At 38.9% G+C, this 25,876-nt stretch overlaps 1 protein-coding gene across 8 annotated transcripts; it reads right to left on the bottom strand.

Moving 5' to 3' along the window:
- Positions 1 to 119: 119 nt before the first annotated feature.
- Positions 120 to 25,427, bottom strand: LOC131317773 (ABC transporter G family member 39-like). Of its 8 annotated transcripts, none has more exons than XM_058347394.1 (20): positions 25,033 to 25,424; positions 21,608 to 21,728; positions 14,581 to 14,669; positions 14,039 to 14,123; positions 13,655 to 13,945; positions 13,445 to 13,535; positions 11,084 to 11,984; positions 10,659 to 10,819; positions 10,335 to 10,435; positions 10,055 to 10,220; positions 9,879 to 9,956; positions 9,397 to 9,521; positions 6,618 to 6,950; positions 6,002 to 6,292; positions 5,428 to 5,511; positions 5,145 to 5,278; positions 2,989 to 3,216; positions 2,258 to 2,429; positions 1,279 to 1,533; positions 120 to 729 (listed from the first exon to the last, which is right to left on the bottom strand). In XM_058347394.1, exons 1-20 carry the CDS (start codon positions 25,281 to 25,283, stop codon positions 460 to 462), a joined length of 4,227 nt encoding a protein of 1,408 aa, XP_058203377.1. In that variant the 5' UTR covers positions 25,284 to 25,424; the 3' UTR covers positions 120 to 459. The 8 variants fall into 8 exon arrangements, with proteins under 8 accessions (XP_058203377.1, XP_058203376.1, XP_058203381.1 ...); XM_058347393.1 differs by having other exon boundaries at positions 10,335 to 10,438; positions 25,033 to 25,423; XM_058347396.1 differs by having other exon boundaries at positions 184 to 729; positions 1,254 to 1,533; positions 10,335 to 10,438.
- Between the last annotated feature and the right edge of the window lie 449 nt (positions 25,428 to 25,876).

Raw genomic sequence — 25,876 nt, forward strand, 5'->3', positions numbered from 1 at the left:
TTGCACCGTTCAAAAGACCTCTAATAAGATCCATATTGCAAGGACCATGGTATTCAAATTTGTTTGCTAAAGAAGATGAGGAGAGGCTATAGAGTAAGAGATAGACCTTGCATCTAAGAGGAAGTAAAAGTCCATTCCATGACCCATAGAGTTTCATTGTTTTTTAGATAAGAGAGAAAAAAGGCATTTTAATGGTTGGCAATGGTGTAATTTCCATTACATACATGGGGCAACGATAAAATTTGTGGGGGCAAGAACCATAAGATTTAACATCACGCACAAAATTTGCAGGGCAAGCACCACAGGTATGGAATCTTTCCGGCAAAGTTTTCTAAAACACCAAAAACAATATACATATCCTCAAAAATTTTTACCACTCGGTGGCGTCAGCTAACCCCACTTGTCACAATGTAGCCCATGCTCACCTATAACCAACCTTTTTTTTTTGTTGAAGCTTTGTTATCTTTTTTGGAAGTTGAGAAACTTGATGCCATAGGCAAAGACAAAGAAGAAGCCTATGACCCAACAAACATGGGCCAGTGCAACTGCAGGTAGGAAGTCATACTCAAAACCCAAATAATACTTGAGAAATAGCTTCAATGGCACATCACCCTCTCCAGGGACCTCAAGCAAAGCATCCTTATCACCCACCTGAGAAGTCACTAGTCCGTAGAGTGTCCATGCCATTGGATTAGCCCAGTAGTACCACCTCCACCAAATCGGGATTTGCTGCAACAGTCCACGAGTTCAGGAAATATTAGATACCACATCGAATGTAAATTACAAAGAAATTATAGGTAACGCTCTTCCAAAATCCACTTACAATGGTTTGTTTTTGTTTTATGAAAATGGTACCCACGTCAGAAGCTTTAAACAAGCACTTGTTCAAGAATGAAGAATGATCAGCAGTGTATTTTTCACAAAAAGACTGGTATAGGAAGAATACGATTTTGCATATACTCAGATTTCTTTTCGTACTTTCGGTTTTGTAGACCTTTTCTTTCAAAATGAAACACCCTCTATTTGTCTTCAACAGTCTTTATGGAGGACAAAAAGCTCATCAAGAATGAAGTGACAACAACATTTCTTGAATTACGAGCCACCATAGTAGATGTTTTGGTTTCCAACCTTTCATTTTTGAAAAGTTAACTGTAATTCAATCTCATCATTCTGAACAAAAGTTTTGCATAAATTATATGTTTTCACAAATTCTATGAAATAAAAGACAGTTTCCATATTTTTAGGAACTAAACCTTGATAGGTCTTAAGTTGACATACCGGCCTGGGAATGAGGAAACCAGAGAATAAGCCCCAGAGGCTAAGGAAGAAGGACGTAACAATGGCGGCAATTTGGACGTCTGGTGTCAGCGCGGCAACCATCATGCCATACATTGTGAAGTAGATGAAGCACATTAATATGTAATAGAAGAACCACAAGACTTTTACAACCTTCCACTCGAACCCAATCATGGGGTAGAGTATAAGGAAGTATACCAATGTTTGGATTGTGACATAAATCACCTCTATGGCCACCTGCATAATTTTTATAACAAGAAAACGTCAGAAAAAAGATCTGCGTTTTATTAATATTTTCTGCTTTAAGTTCCAGAAAATGCAAAAAACCATTTGGTGAACTATTCTGAAAGTTGTTCAAGGGAAGAGGAACACCACAATGATGTTTTTGAAAAAAATTGAATACGGTATTCGGGGAATTTGGATGGAAGTTTCTTTTACCTATTTCTCCATGAAAACTTGTTTGGAGAAAAACTATTTTCTGTTTAGAACTTAGAAGTATAATCAATTTTTGGGAAATGAGAAAACAGTTTCCAAACATGTTTTGTTTATAGGTTTCAAATACTCAGAATATAAAAACAAAGACCATGGCAAGAAAATGTAGTATGTAGTACAGATATTTATGTCTTTTTGTTTTTGGGTCTATATATAAGTGTTGGAGTCCTTCTTTTGGTAGCTTTTGTCATTTTGAACAAATATTATTAAGAGCTAGTCTTTTTTGTATCCCATTTCGGAGTTTCTCTTTCTACATTATCTATGGGTATCTTAGGTTGCATCAGAAAAAAAAAAAAAACCCTTCGCAAACAATATCTGCCTATTTCAAAAGTTTACAATGTTTGGCCTGAAAACAGGCAAACAAGAACATACTAATTTTCTTGATGGAGATTTACAGTCCACCATAGAGATATTAAGATCTCATTTCAGGGAGGAAGGTAACTTATTGAGGTGAGATGAGTTGTGCTACCTGAGAAAATGCGTAAGGCAACGCTGAATACATCCCAGCTGCTCTTTCACGATAAAATACTGTTCTCTCAATAACAACAATAGCTTGGATTGAAGTAGCATTAGAAGCTCCAAGGAAGAGAACAGCAGCAAACATAACTCCCAAAAGATTTATCAGATCCTGTTGTTTTGTCCTGTTAATGAAGTTTATGTTTTTGTAATCTAGGTATTCCATATTTAAATCAAACAACAAATTGTAGTCTACAAATTTCAATTTTTCACATCAAACAGGAACACCAAACACACAAAAAAGAGAGGAGGAAGAAGACACTACACAAACTATGTAATGCTCGATATTTCCTTCACCTTGGACGATACCAAGATACGAAAGGGCATTCGGTATTGTTTTTTTTACCTGTTTTACTTTTCCTTCATGAAAACGTGTTTGTCAGTGTTTCTAGTAATGTTTTCGAAAAGACATCATTTTTTTAGGAAGTAGTTCAAAGTAGTTTCAAACTGGTTTGCTCAAACAAACAACATGAAGCATATATGTGCTTTGAACTCCTCGTTAATTTTCTTTACAGAAACATAGAACAATAAAAACTAGAGAAATGAAAACAATAATTCGATCTCATCTCCCAGAGTGTTGCTGACTATTGTGCATCTTGTTTTGTCTTTTCGGGAAAGAAGGGAATTCCAACAGTTATTGCAGCCAGTGAGTGTAAATGAAATTTGAAGACGTCGAAGACTTACATTTGCTGCCCTTTTTTCCATAAAATAAACCCAAATATTGCAGCAATAACAACGGTCATGTAGAACCGAATGATATTATATTGGGGGTTCCTCCAATAAGACCGGTGCTGTTTCCAGAAACAAGCTTTGCACTGTGTAACGAATGGTTGGGAGTACTTGGTCGAGAAGTATAGATCCTCCGATCCCAGAGGTGGAGTACCGAGTTCTTTAATGAGCTCCTGATTCCTCCTGAATCAAGAATCAAGAAAAGACAAGGACAGTTGAAATAAATATGCAACTAATATAACCGTTGCATGGATTCGTGTGTGAAATCATTATTTCAAGACTGTTGGATTGAAGAACGGTTCCTACATGAGTACATTTCACAAGCCAAAGTCTGGTTTTTCTTGAAAAATGTTCTCTCTCTCCTTGGATTGAAGAATGGTTCCTACATCAGTACATCTCACAAGCCCAAGTCTGGTTTTCCTTGAAAAATGCTCTCTCTCTCTCTCTCTCTCTCTCTCTCTCTCTCTGGTATTAATGTTAATCTATGTGATGTATTTTACCTTTCATTTGTTTTTAAAAGTGTGAAAAAAATTATGTAATCCACTTTGGTCTCTTTTTTTTGTTTTTTTAGTGCAAGATGGAAATGTTCTTCATGAAATTAATTTTGTTACTTTTTGGCATGCATGTCTTTATTATCATTATCTATTTAAGTATAAGGATGGGAATTTGTTATTAATTTACGAATACATGTGGTTTGGTCCCCCACGTGAAGAATCCTGCACCGCCACTGCCTAAAGCCATAATCTAAGATGCACGGCTACCGATACAAACCGGGACAAGTACGAGATACAAACAAGCTATTTTCCCAAGATTAGGACAAGGACATATTGAATGCAAAAGTAGATACCTATAGGTATATTTTATAGTCATATAAATATATCTGTTAAAGCGTCAAACTCAAAACTAATTGGCAATGAGCTGGGAGGCCGCAGGTAGGCTCATACACTAGTTTTGGAGCTGAATATTAACTGATGTGGGACAAGCACTAACATTCCCCCGCACGTGCGACCCCTAACTCGGTCGCACGTGGTGAGGCAAACAAACAATTCAAAACATATGACAATGATTAACCATCAACAACAAACAAAGGGGGAATCACCGCCAACATGTGCGACCCCTAACTCGGTTGCACGTGGTGAGGTAAACAAACAATTCAAAACATATGACAACGATTAACCATAAAAAACAAACAAAAGGGGAGTCACCGCCAACGACATAGAGTCTTTGTCCAAAAGCCTCCGAAAGCCCAGCTCTAATACAATGTTGGAGAGAGAGAGAGAGAGAGAGAGAGAGAGAGGTGTTTAGCATGTTAATCTAACCCCTAACACACACATATCGTTAATATATAGTGAAGAGTGATATGATACAAAGAACTAACTACCCCTCACTTTATTGTAACAATACCAAACGTTATTTTTAACAAAGAAAGAGGGAAAAGAAAACATAAAGATGTTAACATCATGAAGATACAAATCCACAATAACTAAATGAGTATCATGAAGTAAGCATCCATGCCAATTAGGGCTTGTTGGAAAAATAAACTTGTTTTTTATTTAGTAATAATTAAGGGAGTTATGTTTTATGTCTTTTCATATTTGTTAGTGGGAATTTTTTATTTTTTAAAGTAATGGTGAGTTTTATTTTTATGTTAGTGAGAGTTATGTATAATGAGTAGCAGTTTTAGAGATGAAAGATCTCTAATAATAGTTTAGTGGAGGTCATGGGTATAATGGTTGTCAATTAGAGGTAGTGAGTTACTTTTTTGTTATTCCTATAAATTGCATGTAGTCTAGTCTTTTGGATTATGAGTGAATAAAATATTTTGAGTCTTTCTCCCATAATATCTTCTTCTTCATATTGTGAGTTTGTGTGTGTGTTCTTTCCTCCAACAGGGTTCTGTTCCAACTTAAAATTTATTACAACTATGTCTCAATGAGTCCTAGCTTGTCCCCAACATTTCCTACTAGATGAAGTAAAATAAAAGAGTTAGACACATTTATGTGTATTTGCCACAAGTACAACGAGAAAATTAAAGAGCGCGCCCATGTAATGCTGTGCAAGTACATGAAAGCTACATATTCATAATAACTCAAAAATCGAATTCTGCTTACTGATAAAGGGAGGATTTGGCATATATCTCAGCAAAATCGACATTCAGTTGAGTCTCAACCGAAGGAGCACTAATCTCCAACATCCATGTAGCAGGATTGTAACCATCCTTAATCTTGGGCACACCTGGGACAGCCTGTGGCAGTTCACAAATTTGAGATTTCAATCTACCCCAAGTTTTTAAGTAGTAGAAAATTTGCTATTCTGGTAGTTTAATTTGAAAATTCTGTGTTATCCTTTCTTGTAACAAAAGCAAACAGCAGCATTAGGAAAAGATTTACTCACTTCAAAATATTCTATAACCTCTCGGGATTGGCGACCCAAAGGTCCAGCATAAATGACTTGGCCTCCTCTCCCCATCAAAAGTAACTGCAAACAAGAACTATCGTTAGTTGCAATCTAAGCTGCACGGACATGACGAGGATTCGGGCATGGAGATGGATACAGCCATGGGACACAACAATATGCCCTAAAAGTGTGGACACAAACATGACAGGAACACAACAAAACAGTTAAAGGGAATTTTTTTACATATCTATATAATTGCTATTCTTATGAAGATTGTCCAGAATTCATATCATAATTTGCTAGTCGTACACTCGTACCTACTCCTACTTTTCTATAATTGTACTCTGGAAATTTGTTCTTAAAATTATGATGACCCTGCAATGTTCTCGTCTGTGCCTTAACTTGGGACACCCAAATTAACACGTGGCATGTCCTCAACATGCCTGATGCATAGGGAGACCACTTCGGCGTTTTGGTACTTCATAAGTTGCTATTTGGCTCCATAAAATGGCCAAAAATCATGATATAAACTAGTTTCACATATATTATTTAATTAGAAAATTTCGTAAACCTCATCAAAAGCTTCAAAAATGTCTATGCTTGGTTGGTGAATTGTGCACACTACAGTTCTCCCTGTGTCCACCGTATTTCTCACAGTTCGCATAACAATGGCTGCAGCTCTAGCATCAAGGCTTGATGTAGGTTCATCCATGAAGATGATAGATGGGTTAGCAACCAATTCTACAGCTATCGTCAACCTCTTTCTTTGTTCTGTCAAAAGTCCGTCTACTCCTGGAAGCCCAACTAAGTAATTCCTTATCGGGTTAAGCTCAACCAACTCCATCACTTCTTCAACAAACATCTGTCACAAAAAAAGGGAAAAAAAAGTCATTTAAATAGAGGAAAAAACTTCTGCTTGGCAACATTCACGTTTTCTTTTTTCTATAAAACATATAAATACTTGTATGGTGAACCGTTTCTGAAAATGGTTTTAGAGGGATTCCTTTTATTTTTGAAAACAACAAAGTTTCCATCCAAAAAACACCAAAAAGGAAAATGAGGAGTTTTTTCAGTCTTTTATTGTTTTCTCGTTTCCAAAAACACGAAAAAGGCTAATGAAACAAAAGACTATGGAAATGAAGGCAATTCCAAATACAAATTCTAGGGATGTTTATCAAGTGACACACCTTCCGTGTTTTTGTGTTCACATCTGAGGAAAGACGGAGCCAAGCAGAGTGTAGAAGAGATTCATGAACAGTAACATAAGGTGAGTGAATATCATTCTGTTCACAGTACCCGCTAACCCTAGCAAATGTTGCTTGGTTCTTCACGTAACCCGAAAGGCTGATAGTTCCTTCAAAATACCCACCAGTCTTCCTTCCAGCCAACACATCCATCAATGTGGTCTTTCCAGCACCACTAACACCCACAAATGCAGTCAATATCCCTGGTCTGAAAACAGCACTAACATCTCGCAGCAGTTGAAGACGATCCTCCCTAATCCCTTTCTTTTTCATTTCCTTGTTTAAGAGAAGTAAAATTTTCAACTTAATCAATTTGTCCAAATCAAGTAAAACTCATCATCAAAGTGAAATAAACCATCCAACGTAAAACCAACTGAAAATGACTTGAGAGGCTGTTCATAATCATATACTATGGAGATAATTTATTGAGGGGTGACAAGCTCTAACATTTGTTAAATTTCTTCGAGGGTTCCAACTTAAAACCAATTGGCTGTAGGTGAAGAAACCTCTAGAATACATTAACCAAGCTTAGGTGGCTTAAATGAGCGATGTGAGACAAGTCTAACACTCCCCCTCACATGCAGCTCGGATGCACGTGGAGAAACGAATTGAGGAGACTAGGAGATTTGCTCGGGCGTTGCTTGACCACACGTGAGGCGAGACCACCCAATACCAGCTTTGATACCATGTTAGATTTCTTGGAGGATTCCAACCTAAAACTAATTGGCCGTAAGTGGAGTAACCTCTACAATATATTAGCCAAGTTTGAGTGGCTTAAATGAGCAATGTGGGACAAGTCTAACAACATTCCTCTGCATATGCGTCCCACTTGCACGTGAAGAAGTAACTAAAGGACCCATAACATAGGATCGCAACAAAATGAAATTCACGCTGGCATGGCCAAAAAGGATGGGTACTCAATATAATGCACACCCTCTATTCGTTATATATCACGTGGCTTAAAAGGTTAACCTCGAAGTATACGATAGCCGGTTGGAATTCGTTATATATCATTCCTTTCAACTTATTACCATCGATGTCAGAAATGGGACATGGGGTCTCACAACCTAGCTCTGACACTATTTTTTGAGCATATAACTCAAACCCAACTAGCAATGAGTAGAGAGGCCACAAAAGTTCGTATATAAGTTCACGAGGTGATTATAAATTTATGTGGGACAAGCTATGTGAAGTCTCCCATCGGGGATTCATGGGGAAGTGAAGTGGTATATAATCAAACACTAGCCAGCTACTGTATAACTTGGGGTTAACCTTTTGAGCCACGTGGTTAGGCTAAGGGTAAGTAGGTCAGCTGACGCGGGATGGCTGACCTGGGACAGTACAAGTGGTATCAAGGTATCAAAGCTTGCACCAACCGAAAGCCGGGGGTGGGTCCTGCGGGGAGACTGGGTCCAACAAGTGAGGAGCTTGCGATGTTTGTTGTGCTTGGGTGGGTCCCACATGAGACGAGCTTAATGTGCTTAAGCGGGTACTTGTCTTATATCGCTTGGTAGATGGGAGTGATGGACCATGGGGATGCAACAAGGACGTTGTGACTTAAGTGGCGGCGTGTAACATCCCACATTGAAAACCCAAGGAATTGGGTGGTAATATATAATGAATTGCGAAAGGTCAACTGGCGCGGGTCGTTATAGGTGGTATCGAGTTGGGATCAAAGAATGAAGGGATTGTTCCCCGTATGTATTGTGTTCAACGAATGAAATCCTTCTTTAGCTTGAAAGACATCTCAGGAAAGAGCTACTTAAACTTAAGAAATTGTCCTTCATACTCGAGAATAAGGTCAAGGAAGAAGATGAGTGAACTTCAAAGCACTCAACAAAGCGCGAGGAGCCCACTCACTATTATCATTGCTGCTTTCTTTAAGGCATCGGCAAACACTATGTAAGCAGCATCAAAGGAATGCTGCTTTCAAAAACCCTTGATTAAGAGGTTGAGGGGGCCTTTCACTTCATGATTAGACTCAGACCCTTGGGTTGTCCTTCGGTTCACTGATTTTCATAGTTTAGACGGCCAGTCTCTTTTTTCTTTTTCAAGTTGGGCCAGACCCAAGCTTTCTGAGATTAGCTGATCCCGACCCATTGCTATCAAAAGCCAATAGGGCTCAGAGCCTACACCAACCGGAAATGTGGGGCGGGTTTCGCGAGGAGACCCGCCTGGGTGGGCCCGACAAGTGAGGAGCTTGAGGTGCTTGTCGAGCTTGGGCGGGTCCCACATGAGATGAGCTTGAGGAGCTTAACGTGCTTAAGCAGATACTTGTCTCACACACTTGGTGAGTGGAAGTGATGGACCATGTTGTGCAACAAGGACGTTGCAATCCTAAGTAGGGGAGACTGTGAAGTCCCACATCGAGGATTCATGGGGAAGTGAAGTGGTTTATAATGAAACGCTAGCCAGCTATAATGTATAACTCGGGGTTAACCTTTAGAGCCACGCGGTTAAGCTAAGGGTAAGCAGATCTTCTGGTGCTAGGCATTACAAGCTATACATAAAATCAAATGTCAGTGAGAATGAGAATGAAGGCAAAATTCCGTTGCTAGACTAGCTGAGCTATTTACTAGATAAACATGATATAACAGATAGATGAGTACATCCTCAAAAAAAATGATAAAAATAAAAAATAAAAAATAAAAAGGCCAAATGATAACCGCAAAGATGTGAATTTAAGCAGACCGTAACAAACCGGATTGAACGAGCGACTTACAACGGGCATATCCACATAGTAGTTGATGTGATTGAATGCTAGTGATAGGGGTTGAAAGGGCAAAACCATTCCTTTTCTAGGAACATGATTAGGCTGTAAAGCATTTCTTACTGCCATATCAACACCTGTAACCAATCAAAAGATTTCAGAATCTAGACCATTAGAACATTGTTTACTATAACAAGGAAATTGCCATGCCTAGGACATTTGGCATCCCAAATTTATTTTTCTCGTTACACATGCAATGCAACTCAGCATAAGCTTCAAAATGGGAAGGAAAATGAACGCAAAGTCTTTCAAAAACATACAAGGTGAACTTCTATTCTCTGTTATTTTGTTTGGATCATCTGAGTGATATAAGAACTCCGGTTGTACAACCAGTAACTAGTGATCTACATCTTAACTTGAAAAGTATTATGAGGAATGGGTAATGACTTGGTTATAAAGTAGAGATATTAAGGGAAAAATGCAAAGGCTTGAACCTTCAGATGCCATTTGTCCATATAATGTCTTCTTTTCATCATCTTCCTCCAACACTGCAGCTCTTGAATCACCCAGAGCTGAAGTAGATTATACAAAAACAGGGTCATCAAGCCTACAGTTCTTTCACAACGAAATGATAAATTCAAACAAAAAAAAGAGAAGCCAAACAACTTACGATTCAAGTAAGTCAATGCTGCAATAAAAAAAACATTGAAGAGAATAGAAAATGCAACCAGTGCTCCAATGCAAACCCAAAACATGTAATCATCCGTAAAGAAGCCTCTTGACGTGAGGAGGACTTTCCCAACCGTAGGTGCATTAATTCGGAGGTCTGTGTTATTCTGCATTTAGAAATAAATTCTAACATTTTGTTGAGGCGACTGCATGAAATTATGCAACATTTCAAATATAAATGCAAAACATAGACTTCTAGACATACATAAAAGATAACTTACGGCACTCCATCTCTTGTCAAGAAATTCATTCATGACTAGTGCATTCTGTCCATACATAATTGGAGAAATATAATAGCCCCATATCATAAATGGCTCAATGTCTTCTGCAGGCACAAAAGGAAATGAATGGTTGTAATGCTTTAATCATCTATGTAGAAACACTCACATGCAAGAATACATAACCTTTTGGCCAAATGCCAAGCATTATTCAGAAAAGTAATGTACCACATTAGAAAATTACCTACCAACCAACCAACCAAAAGCTTGGTGTGATTGCAGGAAACGGTCAAAAGGGAAAATAGAAAAATGAAATCTGCAGCTTACCTTTGGCAACAATAAATCCTCCAAGAACAATAATTAGTAGCAAGGTGAAGGTGCCTAAAGAGCTGGCAACCACCTGTGTTCTCCCCACCGCAGCAATGAAGCGAAAGAGAGATAGACCCATCTGATGTATACTGAAGAATGCCAAGAACTGACGGAAAAATCTGAATGAGTTGGGAGGGTATTTGTCAGTGAAACAAACTCTAATAACATGAAATCATTAGGTTCACTTTACCATCAATGAAGGTAGTATCGGAAATTCTAGGTACACAAATTTGGACACAGAAAAGAGTATACCAATTTCCCGTTGGATGAATCTCAGGCACAAAGTGAACTACTCGCGGCTTAACCTATGAATTTAGACATCCTGATGCCGAATGGGATGTATAAATTTCTAATGCAGAATTTAAGTTTGGTAGCACTCTTACCTACTTGTGGCCGGAGCATACCCAATTGTGTAATACGTAAGAACAACCCATATTGCTGATTCTAGGAGGGAGATGGGTATTCGAAGGACCCAAATCGGCAAGGCAAAAGCCCACGGAGGGTAGAACAAGGCATCCCTCTGTTTATAGAAGACAGGAAGCCCCAAAACAGTCATTGCGAGCTCTGCCATCCCATTAAACATCACGTTCATCAAACTGAAGAATAGAACTCCGAAAAACTTCCATCCATCTAGCAAAGTGCCAGATGGCATTGTTGTTCTCCAGAACACAGTCAAGGCTATCAATGACATGATTGTTATTTGGGTGATTTTGAATATGTGAACAAAAATGTCGCGCTTCATTAAGAGCCACTCTCTATCAAAGCACGCCTTAAAAAGTTCCCGGTTGGAGATCCCATACTTTTCTGTCACCAAAGCAGCCGGGTGGGTTTTTGTTTTATCATACGGAATGCTAAGATCTGCCGCTAGTTGTTGGCCTATAGGGAATGAGTAGAAGGCCTGTGAGAATTCGGCAACTGAAACATATCTATATGGTTGGTTCTTTTTGAACCAGTATTGTTCTTGATCTTTCTTGGAAGTCACTTCTTGAAGAAAATCGGCAACTCCTTTTCTCTCAGGGCATTTGAAACCCACAAACTCAAAGAACTCGAGGATATTATCACGCGAACCTTGATAGACAATTTGACCTTCTGAAAGTAAAATGATGTCGTCAAACAGATCATAAGTTTCTGGGGCTGGCTGAAGAAGAGAGATGATCATCGTCACATCCATTATATGGACCATTTGCCGCATGTACTTGACAATCTGAAAAGTTGTGGAACTGTCCAACCCGTTCGATATCTCATCCATGAAAAGAGCTTTTGCTGGTCCCACCAACATCTCTCCTACACGCAGTTAAGAAAAAATTTACCGGACTTATCACTGAAAACTCATTTCGAAACCAAAGTAACAAGGAATCAAGGATCAAAACTCTTTGGTGTGTTGTTTGGAAAGCATAGGAAGGGAAACTTTTTGTAAATGTATCGGAAACGAATTCAGTAACATTTTCAAAAGAGACAAAAAAAGAAAGAAAGAATTGAAACAAAAGAAGTTGTTGAGAAGCATCATCTACAATGTATCTAAGTACATGAAAGCCTACTAATTGGTTAATAAGACAAATTGAAATTTATAGCTTGATTCACTATTTTGTGAAAAGGAACAAGTTCAAAACAAAATGCAACGGTGCGATGATTGCCAAGTATTGTCAAAATTTGAACTTCGTACTGACACTTCTTTTTTGACGTATTTTGTTGTTCAACTAGTGTTTTTTGGTCCAATCTGATCCACTATCAGATATCCATTCTGAACCCGATGGATCATTTCTTTTTACAATATATGAAATAGAGGATTTCATTAAGTCAATTCTTAGGAAATCTCGAATCAAAACATTTGTCCTCTATAAAAAAATTAAGTGCTCCAATTTTCAATCCGTTTGAACTGGTGCGAATCTTATTTTTCTGATCATTTTATTCTAAAAGGTCAATTACTTTTTGTCTCTAGGGATCTTATAATCAATTATATGCTCTTTATTTGGGACCCTGTAGAGCAGATACTTAATTATGAGAGCCCTAAAAACAAAAATTAATTATGACCCTTAAGGATAAAATGATCAGAAAAATAAGATCTTCACACCACCACAGGTTCAAACAGATTGAAAATTTGAGCACTTAATTTTCTAACCATATTTTAAAATATATAAACAGTCTAAAAAAAATTAATTAGGCAAAAAATGTACAATTTAATTGGTATTAGGTAAAATAAATAGTGTGGTGTTGTCGGGAAACAAAAAGTTGATAGCTAAATAAAAAATGTGCACCGTACATGAGGTAGTTCACCTATTTATTGGAGTACATGCTCTAACAGGGAGCAGTTGTTTTATTTCCTTAGGGCAATACGACGTAGTTTTGAGGACTTGAGTGGCATCCACAATCCCTGTAGTGCAGACCAGTTGTTTTATTTCCTTAGGGCAATACGACGTAGTTTTGAGGACTTGAGTGGCATCCACAATCCCTGTAGTGCAGACCACTATAGGATCCCCCCAACCCACCAACGAAGACTTACAGTAGAAGAGCACTTTTATGTATTTATATGAGCATGTTGGGAGTAATTAAAATTACAAGCAAAAGACCAACAAAAAAGACAGATTTAAAGTGTCATTATCAAAGATTCTTAACATATGCAATGGGAATCTTCACAATTCACTGGCATGGAAAGGAGAACATACGCAACTGAAAGAAACAAGGAGAAAAGGCAGTGATCAACAAGAACAATATATGTTTCCTTTTCACAGTCTTGGAAATCATACCGGTGGTCACACGCTTCTTTTGTCCACCAGAAATACCCCTTCTCATCTCATCACCAACCAAAATATCCGCACAAATATCCAATCCTAGTATCTGTGAGAATTCGTTTAACCGTGAGTTGCGAAATCATTTTCTCTTAGGGATTATGAAAGGAGTTCTGCAATAGCAAACTGTACATAAAAAGACAATGGCTTCAATATCAGAAGTGTGACCTTGATAATATAATCTGTGACCAAATTGGACTCTTGGCTCGACACTGCTATGGCCTTCATAAATGCATCGATCTCAGGATCCGGTTTAATTCCTGCTTCTTTCTCTCGTCTTGAGAGCTCTACAAGCATTTCGTATCTTTTGCCAACCCCAAAACAGCGTCCTGAGAAATCCAATGTCTCTCTCACCGTCATCCCCCCATAGTGAAGATCCAGTTGACTAATGTAAGCACAGGTTCTTTGAGGAACAAACTCATTCAATTCATGACCACAATAGGTGACTTTCCCTGATAACTGCCACATGGAAATGAATAAAGAGGAAATCCTCACACAACATAAGACACTAACAAACAAACAAAAACATCTAATGGAGAACCATAAACACACCCTTAGGTCCCGATCAAGCTTCCCCGCTAGTGCTTGCAATAATGTTGTTTTGCCCGCATTGGGTGGACCCAAAAGCAATATCATCCTGAAATCATGAAATTAGTACTTTTAAACAACCAGGCAGTACAATACTGATCAAGTTCCAACCTACCCAAGAAGAACCATAAAAGAAAGAGAGGTAAATGAGAATAGAATAAAAGACCAGTGTATGCAAAAGCAGAAAACGATATCTATAACCAAAAAACTCCTTAAAAGACCAACTATTTTCCTTCCAAATGCACCACAAAATGAAGCATAGATTACAATAAGCAAAACATATAGTATTACTTTTACATTACTAACCAAAATACAATATGGAAATAGAACTCACAAAATAAATTTTCTGGTTATACAAACGACACAAACAACATATTTAGAATTTTTTTCTAGGTGGCCACTGGTAATCTCTCCATTACTCCCTTTTTTGAGAAACCATTTTCCGTAAGCAAGATTACTTCCCTATCTATCATGAAAAGAAAAGGTTTCCAACTTGATTTCATTACCGTGATGGCTTCACAATGCCGCCAACATCTTTAAGTATCTGAATTTTTCTCTTCTTAGAAGGGGCAAGCCGAATCAGTCCGAGAACGCTCTTTTGTCCACAATAGCCAAAAACAAATGTGTTAGTAATCAGCAAAAAAAGCACAAAGCTAAGAGATATGCAAGATGTTATATATATAGTCAATAAAATGTTTCATGGAACGCTAAGCAGCACGAAGATTTAACAGATCACGGGCACACTAGCGAAAACGCCACCCGAGAACCAAACTAAAAGGAAGGCAAGGAACCAACCAAAAAACCAAAGCAACAAACCACACCAAAACAACCTCTAAACACCCCAAACACCCTAAACAAACAAGGACTAAAAAATACACTGAAACTCCAAGAGAGTAAAATCGAAGGATAAAGCTGAAACCAAGAAACCATAATCTAACCCGCCAAACCTCAAAATTAAAATTCCATAGAAAGCGACGTACCATCCTCGAAATCCACTTCTTCCTCCAAGACAAACTCTTCCTCCAAATCATCTAGAGCATGGATCCTTTCCTTAAATTCTTTCTTCTTGCATTTCAACAAACTTCTTTAAAGTAAAGTTTCTCCCTCCGACTATGAGACAGTAAGCATCTCCTCATAAGTTAAACCAATTTTTTTTTTTGCAGAAATCCCATTGTTCACTTTAATAATTGAAACAACCCTTCTTTCCCTTGTGGTTTCAGCTACAGGGTCCTTGACAACCTTGATAGGATAAAGAACTCCTTTAACATTCAAATTGACAACCTCGTTAAAGCACTCCAGCTGTTCAGTAAGAATAAAAAATCTTCCTTTATCATAAGAGAGACTTTTTGCTATGAACTCATCAATCTTAATAGTCTCCCCCCAAATCTTACCGATGTTGGAGAACATTTGAGTATTCCACACATTGAGCGGCACTCCGAAACATGAAAGCCAGGTGCATCTCGATGGCATCATCCTATGCTTGATCCAAGCCTCCACAGAGGCAAACCATTGAGATAGGCAAACTTTGTTATCCTCAAGAAAAGAATCCAAAGACACTTCAGAATCAAACGAAAGGAGAACATAAAGACCCCCCATGTACCGGATATGTGCATCCCAAATCCCGTGGCTAATAAACAGATCTTGCAACTCCTTAGTATCTATATATACCGACAGTTTACCCAACGCGCTCGTTTCTAACCATTTTGATCAATTTTCCTTCGCAAGCACCTCCTTTATAAGACCTTTCAAACCAACCTTCGTAGCATCAATGGAAGATTGAAAATTCCTACGATTACCAACCTGATCAACCTCAAAAAATCCTCCAGAAGGATCATTTTTACCCCTCAAAGAATATACAGGTCCTCTCATAAAGGTATCCTGACCATTCCGGTTCCCGTCACGAATAATTTTCATTCCAGGAAATCTTGCCAAATTAGCATGAATCATGATATTTCTAATAATCATACCATTAACCCCGAACACTGCATTAATCGCTTCCTCTTTGGAACCAAATCTGATGAAGCCAAATTTAGTATTGATTCCCTAGAACTTCTCTTGAGGGTATAAAGGCATCTAACACAGGACCATAACCTTTGAAAATCTGCCTTAACCAAACCACATCCATATGAAAAGGCAGATTATCCACATATACAGTAAAAATATTGAAAGAAGAACACCCATGACCAGACCTAAACTGATTACTGTTCCAAAATGCCATAGCCAACCCAGCAAAAAACAGATCAAAAGCACAGAAACCAGCACCGATGACAACAAAACCGGTCGAGAAGAGAAACCCCAAAACAGGCAAACAACAAAAAACCCGTCGAACTCCAGCAAAGACACAAAAGAAACCACACACCGGCCTTCCAAAAGAGGGACACAGAAATACCTCCCAAGAGATGTCGGTCAATAACGACAGAGAGGAACTGGGAGGCGATCATGGGTAGATCGACGGCGATAAGGGTGTATTGATACGGAAGGAGCCATCAATCATCAACGGCGACGACAAAGCACAGCGGCGGCGGCAAAAAAACAGAACAAGGAGCTGGGTATAAGGAGATGGCGATGTCGGAGACAGAGGAAGGCCGGCGACGCCGACGGGGTAGGCAGCGCAGGGAAACGGGGAGGGGGTTAGGGTTTCGCCATCACAACGCCCAAATCGCCAAACGGCTCGTTTTTCAAACCTAAACTTACCCAGCAACTATTGTTAGTAATAGTCGTTGTTGGGTAGACACTGGAACCAGCACCAACACCAACACCAAACAATTACTCCAACATTGACTGCATTTTTTTCAGGTCGATTCTGAATCTTACAAAAATATAAAAATAATTTAATAAATTTAAAATGATATTTTATGGAGTTCTGTAAAAAATCAGCTCCAATCGATATCGGTAAAAATTATTTCTAGATTCATAAGATCAGTTTCGCCCCTACGAATCTAGAAATAATACGCTAATTTTTTTATAGAGGCCCATAAAACATTATTTTAAAACTTATGGAATTTTTTTTGTATTTTTGTAGAATCCGAAGTGAGCCCCACAAAAAATATAGTGCATGGTATAATGGTTTGGTACAGTATATGTACTATCATGGAGTATATTTTTCGACATAATTAATGAACACCGCAATGACTTTTGGGGAGCGATTTTTCCCAATTACCCTGCATGTTTTTGCCTTCATTTCGGCAGACATATAAAATTGTTGTATATTGCACAAAAGTTTACCAAGAATGAATGAAAATGTAAGGCCAGACTTGATTTTCTTCTTACATAATAAGTAATATTCTAAAAGTCACCAGGCGCTAGTCATACGGACAGCCATCTTCGAAGCCTAGTAATTGGCGATTGATGGGCACATAGCAATTAGTAATTGGCGATTAATCGGCGCATATCAATTAGTCAGATCTAGTCGGATTATAAATTGGCAGCTGATTAATTCCTATTGTTAGAACGCTGATAATCTATATCTATATTATAAAACAGAGCGGTTTTTTGTCTACCCATATAAATATGAGAACCCCTCTAACCGTTAGATCGTAATTTCAATAGGTTACGACCGTTGGATTAAATCATTGATTCTAACCTATTTCGGTTTTTTGTCTACCCATACAAATATGAGAACCCCTCTAACCGTTGGATCGCAATTTCCATAGGTTACGACCGTTGGATTAATAAAACAGAGTGGTTTTTTGTCTACCCATACAAATATGAGAACCCCTCTAACCGTTGGATCACAATTTCAATAGGTTACGACCGTTGGATTAAATAATTGATTCTAACCTATTTCCCATGAATGTCTACCCAGTTTTCCTCTTCTCCATCGTGTTTCCTCTCTTCTCTCCCCTCTTCCTCCATAGTTATACTCTCTCCCTCACTCCATCCCCTCTCCGCCCCCCCCCCCTTCTCTCCGCAGAACCCACTCCTCAGAGCTCCAGAAAAGAAAAGAAAAAACAGTGCCCACGAAGCTCCTCCACCAATCAGTCGTCCCGCACACCTACCAATCAGCCGTCCATGAAATCAATTCCTTAGGGTCTTCTTGTGGAAAAATTAATGTGGCCTAAATTGCTGTTTAGAATGGAAATTTTTTTGATAAGAGTCTTATCGAGAAAAAAAATTGTTGTTTAGGATGAGAATTTTTTTGCTATTTAGACTAGGAAATGGATTTTGTCTTTAAAAGATGCTCACTTTGTGTTTGTTAAAATGTATGTTTGACAGAGTGAAAATAGTGGAGAGTGAATTAATTCTTTATGCCCACTTTTGTGTAGCTCTCTTAATTTTTGGATAGACTATGTGGTCTGACACTGCGAGAACATGCGACATGACGGAAATAACACGTGGAGAATGTCTGGGGAATTTTTTTGCTGTTTAGAAAAAACAATTGATTTTGTTGTTTAGGATGGAAATTTTTTTGATCTATAACTTTTGTTATTTGTCTCTGAAAAATGCGCACTTTGTATTTGTTAAAATATATGTTTGACAGAGTGAAAATAGCGGGGAGTGAATTAATAAATTCTTTATACCCACTTTTGTGTAGCTCTCTTAATTTTTGGATAGACTTTGTAGTCCGACACTGCGAGGACACGCAACAAAACGGAAATATGTGGAGACATGTCTGAACACGCCACATGATGTATCATTACCAAGGTAAATGCTAGAGACATGGCAAAGTGAATTCAACACTTTTTAAAAGCTTTAGGATAACATATGCATCTTAAAAAGTATTCTAATTGAGAGTTTATTTGCTGTGGATTTTGTTCGTCTTTCGTTTTAATGGTATTATTCGATCAAATCACTACAGGACCAGCACATCCCTTTCCCTAGGTAACAATGTGATCAAATCATTACAGCACCAGCACATCCCTTTCCCTCGCTCTCTCCCCTATCGCCAAGCGTATGACTGAAATGTATTGCGCCGTGCCTTCAGACACGGGCATGCACTAGTCTATATTATAAAACAGAGCGGTTTTTTGTCTACCCATATAAATATGAGAACCCCTCTAACCGTTAGATCGTAATTTCAATAGGTTACGACCGTTGGATTAAATCATTGATTCTAACCTATTTTGGTTTTTTGTCTACCCATACAAATATGAGAACCCCTTTAATCGTTGGATCGCAATTTCCATAGGTTACGACCGTTGGATTAATAAAACAGAGTGGTTTTTTGTCTACCCATACAAATATGAGAACCCCTCTAACCGTTGGATCGCAATTTCAATAGGTTACGACCGTTGGATTAAATCATTGATTCTAACCTATTTCCCATGAATGTCTACCCAGTTTTCCTCTTCTCCATCGTGTTTCGTCTCTTCTCTCCCCTCTTCCTCCATAGTTATACTCTCTGCCCCCCCCCCCCCCTCTCTCCGCAGAACCCACTCCTCAGAGCTCCAGAAAAGAAAAGAAAAAACAGTGCCCACGAAGCTCCTCCACCAATCAGTCGTCCCGCACACCTACCAATCAGCCGTCCATGAAATCAATTCCTTAGGGTCTTCTTGTGGAAAAATTAATGTGGCATAAATTGCTGTTTAGAATGGAAATTTTTTTGATAAGAGTCTTATCGAGAAAAAAAATTGTTGTTTAGGATGAGAATTTTTTTGCTATTTAGACTAGGAAATGGATTTTGTCTTTAAAAGATGCTCACTTTGTGTTTGTTAAAATGTATGTTTGACAGAGTGAAAATAGTGGAGAGTGAATTAATTCTTTATGCCCACTTTTGTGTAGCTCTCTTAATTTTTGGATAGACATTGTGGTCTGACACTGCGAGGACATGCGACATGACGGAAATAACACGTGGAGATATGTCTGGGGAATTTTTTTGCTGTTTAGAAAAAACAATTGATTTTGTTGTTTAGGATGGAAATTTTTTTGATCTATAACTTTTGTTATTTGTCTCTAAAAAATGCGCACTTCGTATTTGTTAAAATATATGTTTGACAGAGTGAAAATAGCGGGGAGTGAATTAATATATTCTTTATACCCACTTTTGTGTAGCTCTCTTAATTTTTGGATAGACTTTGTAGTCCGACACTGCGAGGACACGCAACAAAATGGAAATATGTGGAGACATGTCTGAACACGCCACATGATGTATCATTACCAAGGTAAATGCTAGAGACATGGCAAAGTGAATTCAACACTTTTTAAAAGCTTTACCAAGATAACATATGTATCTTAAAAAGTATTCTAATTGAGAGTTTATTTGTTGTGGACTTTGTTCATCTTTCGTTTTAATGGTATTATTCGATCAAATCACTATAGGACCAGCACATCCCTTTCCCTAGGTAACAATGTGATCAAATCCTTACAACACCAGCACATCCCTTTCCCTCGCTCTCTCCCCTATCGCCAAGCGTATGACAGAAACGTATTGCGCCGTGCCTTCAGGCACGGGCATGCACTAGTAAGAACAAAAAATGAGCACTTTCAGTCTTTTAGTATGAAGGGGATTGTGAAAAATGATTTGTATAATTCTTTCTTTTATTCACTCCTCAATCACAATGAAAATCCAAGATTCGTTTCCCAATTTTCTCCCGTTGTACCCATCCAGAAAATTTGTGCAGTTGTCCTTTTCTAACTGAGAGATGAAGGTGACCAAAAAGACTCTCTTCACCTTTTTTTTTACTATATATATAAAAGGACCTATCCTACACATTGGTAATTTCTTTTTACAATCAGAAAGAAATTATTTGCGCATTGTAGAAATTACAAGAGAAACGGAACAAAACGTCAAGAGGGTTTCGTCGGTTTATGCCTGCCGGTGTTCTGTTCCTCGTGGCCACAGTCCGCCGTGTCAGCGGGACTTACCTTTGAGTAGCGTCCAGTGTTTGTGGCTGCGAGTCAGTTTGTCGGGCCATAAACGCGCATGTGTGACTTTTTGGGATGACAGATTTGTGCTCTGGATTTCACTTGTGCTTATTCTCGGGTTTGAGATGGGGTTTCCTATTAGGATTCTCTATTACCTTTTCTTCGAACTGGTTCTTATGTATTGACGTTTCGCCTGCTTGCTTTGGCTATAGGTGCCATGTTTCTAGGTTCTAGTAGTTGTGGTTCTCGATCTCCTGTATTTTGTGTGATATCTGTATTTTGTGTGAATTATTCAAGCCCATGCTCACGTTTGTTCGTTAAAAGCTTATCCAAGAGTGGCCCTAACAACAATAACTAAAGCAAGCTCAAGCTGCTCAACAAAGATAAACCGATTCAAGAATCAAATGGAAAATAAATCTAACAAATAAAGAGTGACTTCAAATTGGGACAAATAATTGATCAATCTTTTTATTACGAGTGTACAATACCCACTTTGGCTTGCTCAAATTCTCCGACATCTAGCCATCTGTCCAAATTTTATCTTTGATGTGGATGTGTAATTTGACTCACTCGTGTAAAAGTACAATAGGCCTTTACTCACTTGTATTAGATGCACACTCAGTGAGTTGTAATATAGTATTAATATAATCTTGCTATTCCACCAAAAAAAATTATTGAAACGAAGACAAATTAAGTAAAAGTCGTAGAAACATAGAGAGAAGAAAGTACCTCAAGTGCGTTCAAGGTGGCATTAAACAGAGTAGGAAGTGCTCTATCCCCAACATGTATATCTCCATCAACTGATAAATGCTCAAACCGGATTTCAATCTTCGGAATCTCAATTCCCACCCTGCGTATGTAGGTATCAAACACAACCCCCACCTACTTTAAGCTAAAATTTATGCCAAAAAATGTCAACTTCCTAACGTACAGGGATAAGGGATGGATATGTTGTCTAAATTTTTTTTTTAAAATTTCAACCACTTAGGCACACTTTTAACTAATCCCCTTTTCGGACCAATTAAAGGTAGTTAATCCATGCGAGAACAAAAGAATTCACAAAAAAATTATTTTTGTGCCGCTTGACTCTTAAAATTGAATCATGGTCGATTGTGTGGGGAGCAAACCCACTAACTAACCGTACGGCGCGCTTTTACTCCACTTCTTTCTTACTAGTTTGAACAAAACTCATTTTTGGACTTCTTGAACAGACAAAAGGACTTTTTCCTGGCCGGTCCTATATAGGTGGACAATGTCCTGACAGATTCTGTTAGCTGACGAAGTCCTATCCATTAATTTCTTCCAAAAATACCCTTCGACCCATACAACCTCCTACACCACCACCACTCCACCACCACCACCAAGCTAGCATCACCACCACCACTGCCACCGCCACCATGCCTCCACCACCACCACCACCATCGCTGCCACCACAATGACCACCACCACCACAACGCCGCCACCACCATCACCACCACCACCACTCTACCATCACCACACCACCACCGCCACCCCAATGACCACCACCACTCCACCACCACAATTAATAGTGTTAGTTTCTGTCTAAACTAACAGTGTTAATTACAATATTAATTAACAGTGTTAGTTTCTATCTAAATTCACACCATAATTAACAATATTAATTTTAATCTAAAAACACAATTAACAATGTTAATTGGTAAAAACTTGATACCCGAATATATCCTCCAATCCGGTCATCGTTCTGCTTAGCCCTGTCGACGAATCCAGAGACAACGATGATGGCGGACGACCGCTCCCGGGGAGGAGTCGGGCGGCGGGGATGAGCCGGTGATGTCGGCGTCCTGCGGTTGAGCTTGATGGCGGCGTTGACGGGATAGCTCGAAGAGGATCTTGGCGGTGAGCTAGAGGACCTCGATCCAAGAAGGGCGGCGGAGACGATCCGGGAAGGGCGATGGAAAGGATCCGCTATTGTCGTTGGTGATGGTGGCGCCATTGTCGTTGGTGACAAGCGAGAGGGTGCGAGAAGGAAGGGCGGTGACAGCTTGGTAGAAGGGGAAGAGGCCATCGAAGACGGGGTAGTCCTCGCCAACGTTGAAGTGCCAGAGGTTGCGGGCGTGGGTGTGGTCGTCGGAGTGGAATCGGCGGACGTCGTGGGGGGCGGCGAGGACGGGGCAGCTGATCTCCATGCAGTGGTGGAGGGAGTAGTAGGGCGGCGGCGGTGGTGGAGGGAGTAATAGGGCGGCGGCGGTGGTGGAGGGAAGGGCGGCAGTGGTGACGAGAGAGAGAGAGAGAGAGAGAGAGAGAGAGAGAGAGAGAGAGAGAGAGAGAGAGAGAGAGAGGGGAGGGGCTGCGAAGCCCTAAATGATGGGCTGACCAGCTTTGTTGCTATTTAAAGTGGGGTAAAGAAATAAAATCACACCCATAGTACTTAGTGGGCATTGCACTTGTACCCCATAGGACTTGGTTGGCTAACGAATTCAAAATTAGGACCGGCCCAGAATTTACTCTAGACAAGAACCATGAGTTTGGGCTAAATATAATTAAAGACATTTATATGATTGTTTTACCCGCAACCACTTGGGCTTTTGCCACCTCACCTTGATAGGCACAGAATGGGGACACATTGAAGCTCCAATACCATGTGTTGCCAGTTCTTAATTATGTTTAATTGGTTATTATAATTATTTTTTAAATTTATTTTTCTAATCATATTATCCTTAGAGTAATAATTAAAGGAGTCTCATAATTAATATATCAAGGTCTTCCGTGGCATTTTATAGAGGCTAACACGTACATATTTTTTCAAAAAGAATGAACTCTATATAGAATTTGACTGTTTATATATTAACATTATGGTTAAAAAAATTAAGTTCAATTTTCAACCCGTTTGACCTGTTGCGAAAATCTTATTTTTTTGATCATTTTATTCTAAAGGGTCGTGATTAATTTTTATCTCTAGGGCTCTCATTTTTAAGTATTTTCTTTATAAGGTCTCAAACATAGCATTATGTGGCATTTTCCGTCCAAATTCCTGATTTTCAATATATGTTGGACTAAGTAGATAATGGTATAATAGTTGAGAGGATGAAATTGTCAAATTGATAGTTTAGGAACTAAGTAAAAAAAATAGGGCAAATTTTCATAATTATCCCTCTAGTTTTACAACTGTCTCAATTTCGTCCCCCTAGTTTCAATTATCTCAATTCCATCCCCGTTGTTTGTTTTACATTCTAAATTGGTAAAATCGTTAACACCGTTAATGAAACTAACGGAAAACTATGATTAAAAAATTAAGTACTCCAATTTTCAATCCGGTTGAACCAGTGCGAAGATCTTATTTTTTTGATCATTTTATCCTAAATGATCGTAATGAATTTTTGGCTTTAAGGCTTTTCAATGAGCACCCGAAAACTTCTTATTTAGTTTCATGGCTCTCTTAGGGTGCTTATTGAAAGGCCTTAGAGCCAAAAATCCATTATGACCATTAAGATAAAATGACCAGAAAAATAAGATCTTCGCGCCGGTTCAAACGGATTGAAAATTGGAACACTTAATTTTTTACACCGTTTATATATTAAAAAATTAAGTGTTTCAATTTTTAATTTATTTGAACTGATGCGAAAATCTTATTTTTCTGATTATTTTATCTTAAATGGTCATAATGGATTTTTGGCTCTAAGGCCTTTCAATGAGTACCGCAAGAGAGCCTTAAAACTAAATAAAGAGTTTTCGGGTGCTCGTTGATAGGCCTTTAGAGCCAAAAATTCATTAAGACCATCTAGGATAAATGATAAAAAAATAAGATCTTCGCACTGGTTCAACCGGATTGAAAATTGGAGTACTTAATTTTTTAATCATATTTTTCTGTTAGTTTCATTAATGGTGTTAATGATTTTACCAATTTGGAACGTAAAACAAATTACAGGGACGAAATTGAGACAATTGAAACTAGAGGGATGAAACTGAGACAACCGCAAAAGTAGAGGGACGACTACGAAAATTTGCTAAAAAAATATGCATAGTTTAGAGGATAAAATGGAAAAAAAAAACTATTACGTATATCAGTTGACTTTAGGTTTTCAATACCAACCGCGTAACTGTGTCTTGATTTTAGGTCGCAGAAGTAAAACGAGAGAGAGAGAGAGAGAGAGAGAGAGAGAGAGTGAGCTCACCTATCAGTCCGTTCCCTCAACCGTTCAAGAAAGCTCTCGTTATCTTCTTCAGCAGTCTTGAGTACACTATCCATCAACAGCTTCTTCTCTTGATTTCCTAGCTTAGTAACATCCACCTCACCTTGCATGATTTTCCCGTCGTCCAACACTCTATTTAGCATCCCCTTCCTCAAGCTGTCATACGTCGGGAGCCGGTCGATTGCCACCCGCCGGAGCTCCTCATTGTCGTCTTGCTGCCCGCTCCTGCTCATCGTGCAGCCAAACACGTCCGGCTGCCCTTGCCGTGCTTCCCGAAAACTCGCTGACGCCTAGCTCCTCCTGCTCCTTGACGCGTCACTCTGAAGACTGCTCGAGGATCGTGTCAGATCATCCCCGAACAACACCGCCGTAATGATACTGTTATACAAGAACGAAACAAGACGTAAGCTGGCTTGGACACTTCAGTTATTAGGAAAAAATAACAAACTAGATGAATCGAATAACATAAATATACTAAACCGGTATTGGCTCCCGCTGTGGCCGTTATTGGACGGCCTGGATCTCGCCTAATTGCTTGTGTAGCTTCCGCGGCAGATTGGTTATGTGCTGGGTTCCACCGCAGGTTGGCTAGCGGTGGCTGGTGGATGTCGATGGAGTTTGATCGGTGGTGGTGGTGGATCTACCAGAGATGATGGGCGGCGGCGACCTTAGCTATGGTTAGATTTTGGATTTTCTTTGGGTTGGATTTTATTGTTTTATCTGAGTTTTTTTAGGCCTTTTGGATTGTATATGCTAGCTATTATTTTATTTGGGCATTTTAGGCCCTCAAGTGTTTTATTGGGCATTGTCCCTTTGGTTGTACGGT

The sequence above is a fragment of the Rhododendron vialii genome, chromosome 2a (genome assembly GCF_030253575.1).
Source record: "Rhododendron vialii isolate Sample 1 chromosome 2a, ASM3025357v1".
In the NCBI taxonomy this organism is placed as follows: Eukaryota; Viridiplantae; Streptophyta; class Magnoliopsida; order Ericales; family Ericaceae; genus Rhododendron; species Rhododendron vialii.